This window comes from Anomaloglossus baeobatrachus, chromosome 5 (genome assembly GCF_048569485.1).
Source record: "Anomaloglossus baeobatrachus isolate aAnoBae1 chromosome 5, aAnoBae1.hap1, whole genome shotgun sequence".
NCBI classification, from domain to species: domain Eukaryota; kingdom Metazoa; phylum Chordata; class Amphibia; order Anura; family Aromobatidae; genus Anomaloglossus; species Anomaloglossus baeobatrachus.
The window spans coordinates 57,132,600-57,143,280 of NC_134357.1; the positions used below are offsets into that span (position 1 = coordinate 57,132,600).

The 10,681-nt window shown below is 47.3% G+C and overlaps 1 protein-coding gene across 3 annotated transcripts in view; it reads right to left on the bottom strand.

Moving 5' to 3' along the window:
* Positions 1-6,712: 6,712 nt before the first annotated feature.
* PHC1 (polyhomeotic homolog 1) overlaps positions 6,713-10,681 on the bottom strand; it is a 110,822-nt gene continuing 106,853 nt past the window's right edge. For all 3 annotated transcript variants that reach the window (XM_075348526.1, XM_075348527.1, XM_075348529.1), the window contains exon 15: positions 6,713-8,427. In XM_075348526.1, the coding sequence (XP_075204641.1) occupies positions 8,273-8,427 (155 nt within the window). In that variant the 3' untranslated portion in view covers positions 6,713-8,272. The remainder of the gene's footprint in view (positions 8,428-10,681) is intronic.

The window sequence follows — 10,681 nt, forward strand, 5'->3', positions numbered from 1 at the left end:
ACATTGATTCACTAGATAGTGGGTACAGAAGAGTAGACCGGAGCATGAGACACACTGACGCACTAGAAACTGGCCAAGTTCACAGAACACTGGTGCTCTCCCAGAAATGGGCAGGTCAGGGACCGCTGGGTAACCTATCGTGCGTAACAAGATATGAGCTCCTAATTTCTGAGTTAAATTTATTTTTAATGTGACTGGAGAAGAAGGTGCGAGGTCAGCACATAAAAGGATGACCTTCCGGGGAATCGGTGGTACATAGTAGAGAGCGCCTGTTGTCCTTGAGGAGAAAATAGAAGAATGTTACCCTGAACTGTGTAGAAGTGGGGGGAATCTGGGAATGCTGTAGTATGAGGTCTATAATACTACTGGGCTGAATTAGTACTTCAGGCATATAATACCTGGCAGGGGGGAAATGGCTTAGTGAACGGAATCCCAAAAATCAGGAGCATATCTGCGTTAGGCCCCCTTCACACGTCCGTGATACACGTGCGTGTTTGGTCCGTTTCCGTATATACCGGAGACACGGCCAAACGTGCACCAATGTTAATCTATGATTGTGGTCACACGTCCGTTATTTCATTATGTCCGTGTGTGCGTGTCCGTGATCCGTATGTGTTTGCGTTTGGCACGGATGCATGTCCGTTATCTGCACGGAGCACGCACACGTGGACACAATGAAAGTCTATGGGTATGTGCACACACGTTAGTAAACACGTATGCATATACCTATAGTCCGTGTCCGTTTGGTGTTTTTATTTCTAGTGATGTCGGCTATTCTTTCTATTTCTGTGTATGTCCGTCAATCTCCCTGAGTCCGTCGGTCAGTCTCTCTGTCGGTCTCTCTGTCTGTCTGTCCCTCTCTCACAGTCTGTCGATCAGTTTCCCCCCCCTCTCTCATACTTACCGTTCCCCGATCTCCGGCGCAGCGCTGCACGGCATTCACACGGCTGCGGCGGCTTTTACTATTTTGAAAAAGCCGGCCGCCCATTAAACAATCTCCTATTCCCTGCTTTCCCCGCCCACGGGCGCCTATGATTGGTTACAGTGAGACACGCCCCCACGCTGAGTGACAGGTGTCACACTGCACCCAATCACAGCAGCCGGTGGGCGTGTCTATACTGTGCAGTAAAATAAATAAATAAATAATTAAAAAAAAACGGCGTGCGGTTCCCCCCAATTTTAATGCCAGCCAGATAAAGCCATACGGCTGAAGGCTGGTATTCTCAGGATGGGGAGCTCCACGTTATGGGGAGCCCCCCACCCTAACAATATCAGTCAGCAGCCGCCCAGAATTGCCGCATACATTATATGTGACAGTTCTGGGACTGTACCCGGCTCTTCCCGATTTGCCCTGGTGCTTTGGCAAATCGGGGTAATAAGGAGTTATTGGCAGCCCATAGCTGCCAATAAGTCCTAGATTAATCATGTCAGGCGTCTATGAGACACCCTCCATGATTAATCATTAATCTTTAATCATCCCCGAAAAAGCCCTCCATGTCCGGCGTCATCCAGGATGCTCCAGCGTCGCATCCAGCGCTGCTGCATGGAGGTGACAGGAGCTGCAGAAGACACCGCCGCTCCGGTCACCTCCACGCAGCTAATGAACACAGCCGCGCGATCAGCTGCTGTCACTGAGGTTACCCGCGGCCACCGCTGGATCCAGTGACAGCGGGTAACCTCAGTGACAGCAGCTGATCGCACGGCTGTCTTCATTAGCTGCGTGGAGGTGACCGGAGCGGCGGTGTCTTCTGCAGCTCCTGTCACCTCCATGCAGCAGCGCTGGATGCGACGCTGGAGCATCCTGGATGACGCCGGACATGGAGGGCTTTTTCGGGGATGATTAAAGTGGTGAACCAGGGAGTGTGTGTTTTTATTTCTAATAAAGGATTTTTTCTGGTGTGTGTGTGTTTATTTACTGTCACTTACAGATTAATCATGGAGGGTGTCTCATAGACGCCTGACATGATTAATCTAGGACTTATTGGCAGCTATGGGCTGCCAATAACTCCTTATTACCCCGATTTGCCAACGCACCAGGGCAAATCGGGAAGAGCCGGGTACAGCCCCAGAACTGTCGCATATAATGTATGCGGCAATTCTGGGCGGCTGCTGACTGATATTGTTAGGGTGGGGGGCTCCCCATAACGTGGAGCTCCCCATCCTGAGAATACCAGCCTTCAGCCGTATGGCTTTATCTGGCTGGCATTAAAATTGGGGGGAACCGCACGCCGTTTTTTTTTAATTATTTATTTATTTATTTTACTGCACAGTATAGACACGCCCACCGGCTGCTGTGATTGGGTGCAGTGTGACACCTGTCACTCAGCGTGGGGGCGTGTCTCACTGTAACCAATCATAGGCGCCGGTGGGCGGGGAAAGCAGGGAATAGGAGATTGTTTAATGGGCGGCCGGCTTTTTCAAAATAGTAAAAGCCGCCGCAGCCGTGTGAATGCCGTGCAGCGCTGCGCCGGAGATCGAGGAACGGTGAGTATGAGAGAGGGGGAGACACTTCAGTCACTCGGGGGATTAGCGGTCATCGGTGAATCCTTCACAGGTGACCGCTAATCAGTACTCGACACAGACAGAGCCGCGGTATGAGGATGAAGTCGGGTGAAGTTCACCCGAGTTCATTCTCATCGCGCAACTCTGTCTGCTGTCAGCCGACATTTATAAACGACATTGTGCATCACACACACGGACATTACACACGGACACTACACGTACACATACACGTTAATTCCACACGCACACACGGACGTTCTGCACACAAACACGGCTAGCATACGCAATTCACACAGGTGCCACACGGACCATAAAAACGGACACAAAAACGGGACACGGACCCGAAAAACGGCCCGTAACACACGTGCGTGTTTTTCACGGACGTGTGAAGGGGGCCTTAGACGTAGACTGTGACGACATTGCCTGTTGTAGTAAATAGTGCTACCCACAAAATTAGAGGAGAAACAGGGTAATGTGAAACTCACAGGGGTTGTACAGTGGCAAACCTCTGATACATGGTCTTGAGAGGGGTAGGGTGGTTGACACAGAGGCCCTCTAATTTTCTGCTACAGGGAGGCATTTCCTATTGTGCGCCTCACCACTGTTCCACAGACTAGAGTGCCGTAGTGAAGGGGCACTCTGGAACGGTGGCTGGAAGTGCTCGACTGTGAGGAGGGTGCTAAAACGGTGTCTGCCTGCGAGGGAGCCCTGGGCCCTAAATCACAATCACTGCCTGACGGTAAGCACAGAAGCATCTGCACAAGCTGCCGCGGCGGCAGCGTTACCACGCAGGTAGGGTTGGGTCTGGGGAGCTGCCAGGATGGGTAGAGATGACGTCCACCGGAGGGTTTGGCGCCGAAAGTGACATCAGGCGCCAGGAAGTAAAGGGGCGGAGCCCGCACGAGGCAGCAGGAGGTGGTGGGCTGGACTTCAGAGCTCTCTTGAGGGAGCAGGTAGAGGTGGGTCGGATTTGAAAAGCCCCTGCGGACAAATGAATCCCTGGCTGGGGAGCATGGAAGGGTGCACAGAGTGAGGAGAAGCCCTGCGGCGAAAGGTAGGGAACCTGGAACAAGGTGTAGCCCGGCCGGAGGAGAAAGCCACAATGGAGCCGGGGCAAAACTTTTCGGGAGGCCACAAGGGAGCCACGCCGGAGACCACAGGGGAGCCAATCAGGAGAGCGGGGGGAGGCAAACTGCAGAGGGGCCTGCAGTGATGGAGAAAAGGCTTTGATGAAGTATATATTACGGGACTCACCCTGACCCGTGTTGGAGAAGGGGCTGTGGAATACTATATAAATGGGACCCGGAACGGGGGAGAGTACCTGTCTTGAAGGCCCCGGCTTGCCTTGGAGGTGCTGGAGGTCACGTGATCCAACCTGGAGGAGGTGAAATGAAGACACTCAAAATTCGTGCCGGGTGACTGGAGGGGTACCTCTCCCATCATCGGTACTGTCTACCCCACAATCAAGCTCTGGAGCGAGAGAGTTGGGGGGGGGGGGGGGGGGGGTCAGGACCCTCCGCCTGTGTCTTTGTCCTGATCTCTCTGCGGATGCACCTCGAACACTTCTGTGTTGGAGGGGCTGGGGTCCTGCCAGACAGACACGGAAGACAACAGTGGCGCCCGGACCCCACACTGTGCAACCGGTCTAGGTGGGAGAGTTGGGTAATCAAATATATTTAGTCATCCCGATGAGCTGTGTCGGAAAGTAAAATGTAAAAGAATAATAAAACACAACAATACAAACCCGAGGGGCTGAGAGCAGCCCCAAGCGTCCGACCTCCTCGGACACTAAGCATAAACTGATAACCTCAGCTCCGGTCACTGGCTGTATACTACTGAGGAGGAGCCAACTTTTTTTTCTACAGCATAGTGTCAGCCTCCTAGACCCAGCAGCATACACCTATGGTTTCCTGTGTCCCCCAATGAAGCGATAGAGAAATGATAATACTATTGGTTTATTAGGGTTGGTTCAATAGTGACCCCCAGACCAGAAAACGTTATAAACTACTGAACATGTGAACGTGGTCTAAAAGTGATACAGCTCAGTATTTGTAAGTCAAAATCTGGAGTTGAACACTCAGAGGAAAAATAGAATAAAAAAAAAAATGTGTACCAATTTTACATTTTTCACCAATTCTTAGTTTTGGCTTCTAAAGTCTGAGCATGTGAACATTGCCTAAAAGATGTATTGGAAACCCTTAAGCGTCTGGAAATTTCAGAATAAGCGGTTTGTAAATGAAGACTAACATTAGTTCTGGCCTTAATATACCTCGTATCTTCACCAGTTTCACCCTCAGTAGGCACACACATTTTCAATCGTCTCTGAGCTAGTGGGTGGTGAGTAGCTGCTTTGATGTCTCCTACAGAGACTATTGTTTGTAGCTGTAGTAGAAACCATGGACTTCACATCGCAAAGATCCAAAGCAATGATTCTTTTATTTCATTGTCTTCAAGTGCTGACAAAATGTAACAAAACAAAAAAAAAAAAAAAAGAAAAAAAAAAAAAAAAAGGGAACACATTCCAATTCCCTCCCACCCGCTGCTGTAACCGCTACATCGGCTGCCCAACAGTCACAGCGTCCTATGATCGGTGACACTCCACAAAGCTCTTACATAAAAACCTACAGAAAATATATATTCATATATGTTAGAATAAAAAAAAAATAATAATAATAAAAGGAATTACAAATGGGGGACAGAAGGAAGCCATTACTGCGAGAAAGGTCACAAAACCATGAGGTTAGGCAAAGAAGGGAACCGTATGAACATGGATTCTGGGCAATCGGCTGAGGTTTGCCTGGACTAGAGACAGTATGATAGCGTGCTGTGCTTTTGAGTGTGTTTTGTCTACCAGTCACCTAGATTTATTTTGTTTCAGTGATGATCAAAATCTTGGTTATGGAGGAAATCGATTTGTTTGCCCTTGATTGGCTCAAATTGCCACCCCAATATAAAACATCCCTGGATTCTATGATCCAGATACTACAAGAATTTTCCAAGCCCTTCACAATTTAAGAAGCCTGAACAGAGGGGTGTAAGGAACCATCAACCAACCTGTAATTATTACGGATCCAACACATACTTAAAAAAGGTTGTCCACTACTTGTACAATGATGGCCTATCGTTAGGATAGGTCATCAATGTCTGATCAGCCAGGGTTCAACATTCCGCACCGCCGATCAGCTGTTCTCGGTCCCAGTAGCGGCAGGCACCCGGAAATGCTCCGTTCCAGTGCTGCTCAGCCTTTTGATCGTGGCCACGGCTGGGTGCTTCACATCCTAATCAATAGGAGGTGGATATGCAGTACCAGTCTGTGGCCGATATCAGAAAACTGATCAGCGCCGGAACTGAGCAACTCTGGCTGCTTACTGCCGCCGTCGGGACTGAGTACAGCTGATCAGTGAGGGTGCGGGGTGTCGGACATTGATGACCTATCCTAAGGACAGGCCATCAATGTAAAAGTAGTGGACAACCCCTTTAAGGGAATTGTGAAATTGCAGCCATCCCCACCCAAAATCTGTTATCAAGTGGGGCGAGGCGCGCATACTATGCTAGTAGACTTGGTTAATGAACCAACCATCCAACGGCCATTTTTTGGATCCTATCCTAATTATTACAACTTGTGCACAATGTTTGTTGCAACTGTAGTGCTGACTCTCCACAAGTGAGGTCAGCTTAGGTGGAGAATATGCTGGCACAACCCCTTTAAGTTGTATGAGATTATCCAAAAACGTCTATTTTTTATTTTTTTCTTTACTCGTTTAGGCTCCGTTTGCACCTACGTATGGACATTCTGTTTTGAAGAAGAGAAACGGAATAACGTTAAAACTAGTTTGGATATATAGCTGATACACAAGAAAAAAAAAGAAAAAAGAAAAAAAAAAGACTCCATTGTGTATTATGAGACCCATCTGGGCTCCGTCGTTTATAATACATATAAATAAATAACACACATTGGAATGGATCCGGCAAGAAATTCGGAAGGTGACAGTTAAAAAAAAATTCTCTTTATTGAGCACAATTAAAATAATACAGAGCTCATGGCATATGGTGGATGCAAGACACACACAAAAACAGACTATGCGTTTCGGCGGTACTAGAGTTTTGGCTTGGACCGTGAAGAAGGCATCTAGTACCGCCGAAACGCGTAGTCTGTTTCGGTTTGTCTTGCATCCACCATATGCTATGAGCTCTGTATTATTTTAACTGTGCTCAATAAAAGAGAATTTTTTTTTTTTATAAAAAACAGAAGAAAAAGTTTTAACATTGATTCACTTTTACTTCTGTTCCAAAAATAATGGAATTCAGATGTATCTCAAAATAATCAGTGCGGCTTCTAATTGTCTCCACTTTGCATCAGAAATGCAATGGATGGTTTGACGGTATTCCGTTTCTGTTCCTAAAAACAGAACAACCAGAGGTGTGAACATGGCCTAAACAGCGCTGCCATCGTCCATGTTTTAGCTCAGGCAGCGCTAATTATAATGGGACTGAAGTGCAATAGCAGTCCTGTTTTTTTGGAGAAGTTTAAAAGCAAAACACTTTTTTTTTTTCCCTAATCCCATAAAACGCCAATCGTATTCTGTTAATTACCACTGCTGGATCCTGTCCTGTCGATCAGAAGGGGCATAATCATTGAGTGGAGAAATAATAATACAAGCTGGCCCTAAATTTGTAATAATTTAGAAAAACAAGCCATAACCCAGGGGAACAGATTCCAATGAGGTTACCTTTTTTTTTTATTTTGTTCAGATGAAATATTTGGTGAACTGGTACAGGGGACGTTAATCGAAATATTGGCCGCCTCCACCACGTACAGGCTACAGTACGACTTTACTGGGCACCGTACGAGGCATCCGTGCACAGCAGATCCATCTGCCGGAGCAGCGGTGTACTGGAATGAGATGACAACTACTACTATCATTAAGGCTCAGATCCCACACAAGGGGATGCTGGTGCACACAGGGGGGCGAGGTGGTAATGGGGGGGGAGAACGCTGTAACATTACAGTGTGCAGCAGTGGTCTGCCTTCACTGACAAAGGGAATCAATAGGCAGTATTGCATGCTGCAGCAACGTATTAGACTAAAAATGTCCAACATATTAAAACCATTGCATATATGTGCAACAGACCAGCGTACACTAATGAAGAGGCACACGGAGGAAACAGTGTGGACATGTCAGAAATACCGGTCTCTACAGTAAGCGTGATCGGGGGGGATCTCGTTATGTACATTCAGGTCCATGTAGAAATGTGTGCATATGATTCGACAGTATAGAGACCCCCATACCTGTATAGACCAGTATATTTACAAAGCCTTTATCTGTATTTCACCTACAGATTTGCTACGTAGATCAATGTCTGCTGCCCCACTCCACCAAATCTGGAACCCATTAATGTTCTCGACTGTCCATAGACCTGTGTCTAACCAGCGCGAGGCTTGGGCTGCCTTTAGCTTCCCCTTACTAGGCACAGTACCTGTGTGACCAGATACAGACATGTAGAAGATATAGATATATATGGAGAGTAATAATGTAAGAGATGGTAAAATAAGAGCTTGGAGCACGAGTGTAGGAAGTTTTTTGTTTGTTTGTTGTTTTTTTAAGAAATGGGGGCCAGTTGTAAAGACCGCTTATCTCCCAATTGTTTTTTTCTTTAAGTCTTCCCTACTCTTTCACTTGGAACAGGGGCGAGTGGGTGGCAATCAGCCCTGGGGAGTCCGCAGTCCTTGTCTCCACCTCCTTGTGCTTTGTAGGGATAGCGTGAAGAGTTAAGTCTCCTTTAACAGGTTAATTTTGGCGCAGATTTTCAATGCAGGTCCGAGTTTAATGTTTAGGGCGCTCATAAGGTGCTCTTCTTTCAGGAGCAGCAGAGCCTGCCCGTCAATCTCTTGGGATCGGAAATCTTCTGCTAAGTCTTGGCAACCTGTCGAGAAGGAGAAAAAAAAAAAAAAATTAAAATAAATTAAATAAATACCAATAGAGTTTTTTTTTTTTTTAATAATATCGGATAGAAAATGGAATTATAGTTGCTGGAAAAGACAAAAAGGCGCAAATAAGGTTTTATCCTGGTGGTACCAAAATAAACGGATTTCAGGGAATCACTCACCTGGGGTACGAGTAGCCATGTAAGTCACAACTACTGTAGGAACATAGATCAAACCACAATGGCTGCTGCAGACCCAACTGATAGATCGATGCACGGAAGGAAAAAGGAAAGGGGAGAACCCGCCCACCCGTGTGGGACATGAAGACTATCAATTAAAGATAAAAGTGTGATTTATTGTTCTATGGATTTTGGAGTATTCAAACTCATCTTTCAGGAGCCAAAATCACTGATGCCAATCAAAAGCCAGTACAGAGTTACTCTTTATATACAGGATGCCAAGATAGAGATATATAATATCTATATAATAAAATAACATCCGCTCCGATACTTTCATTTTCATTGCAGATTATGGGCGGGCATTGGAGTCAAGTGATCGGGAGTCATAGGATCTGACAGCCTGGAAATGTACACACTTGATGGGAGGGAGAGAGAAGAAATGCAGTCAGGCACCTTCTTCAGGCAGTGCCCATGCGGTTTCTGCCTTTTCCCATCCATTTCAGCCTTTTCCTCGGTCACCACAGCTCACCGTTCGGTCCAACGTGAAATTATTCAAGTTTCCCTTAGACTTACATTGCGCATCGAAAATTCGCAAATAGCCGACTAATCCCGACCTATTCGTCGGATATTTGCAAAGGCAGATATGTAGGTATTCGATCGTCCCTAGTAACTGCCCATTACCTGCGCTCCTTTTTACTGAATCTTATCATTCCTTAGGCTACGTGCGCACTTACCGGATTTTGCCGCGGATTTTTTGCGGTTTTGCTGCATGTTTCGCTGCAGAAAATGTTCATAAGTTCTCTGCAGTGAATCACCAGCAAAACCTATGGGCAAAAAAAATCCTGTGCGCACTAGGCGGAATTTGACAGCTGCATGTTTTGCTGCGGTATTCCCGCAGCAAAAACAATTGCATGTCACTTCTTTCCCGCACGTCGCTGCAGGATTTCACTACATTGACTCCAATGTTAATCGTGAAATCCCGCAGGGAATAACGCAGGCAGCAAATTCTGTGCGGTTCACTGCGTTTTCCTGCGTTATTCCCTGCGGTATTTCGCGGTTTACCTCCGGTAATGTACATCGCCTGTCTGCGGTTTTGCAGAGAAGTGATGTCATTACAGGAAGAGGAAGCGGAGCAGAGAGTAAACAAACACACAGATCACACACACACAGACATCACAGACATAGAACACAGACACATAGAATACACATAGAAAGCAAAACGGAAATATAGAAAACAAAGAACGTGGGCTCCGCTGTATATTTACCTTCCAGCCGAGGTAAGCACACAGCGGTGGCCCGGTATTCTCAGGCTGGGGAGGGAGAGGAGCAGGGTTAATGTCCCCCGACTCACTCCCCCTCCTGCAGCCGAGAATATCAGCCACAGCTGCCCCGGCACTGTGGCATGCATTATGCGGCACTACCGGAGTGTCCCCAGCTCTTCCTGCCGCCGTGTAGCAGTGGCAGCAGGGTAATACAAGGGGTTAATGGTGGCGGATCGCCGCCATTAACTCCAGGCTTGATCATGGCAGCGTCTATGAGACAGCTGACGTGATCAACCCGTAAGTAAAGTGAATAAAACACACCGAAAAATCATTTATTTTAAATAAAACACAAACAAGCCTCGTTCACCATTTTATTAACCCCTCCCGAAACAAAGCTCCGGCGTAATCCACAGCTCCGGCGTAATCCACAGGTCCTGCGCTGCTCACATCCAGCCGCGACTGACACACAGCGCTGAATTACCTCTGCTGTCTCGCAGCGAGACAGCAGAGGTAATTACCGGTCATTTCCCACGGCCGGTAATGTGAACTCACTGCCGACCGTGGGAAATGCAGCGATCTGTCTCTCTCTCTGTCTGTCTGTGTGTCTCTCTCTCTGTCTGTCTGTGTGTCTCTCTCTCTGTCTGTCTGTGTGTCTCTCTCTCTGTCTGTCTGTGTGTCTCTCTCTCTGTCTGTCTGTGTGTCTCTCTCTCTGTCTGTCTGTGTGTCTCTCTCTCTGTCTGTCTGTGTGTCTCTCTCTCTGTCTGTCTGTGTGTCTCTCTCTGTCTGTCTGTGTGTCTCTCTCTCTGTCTGTC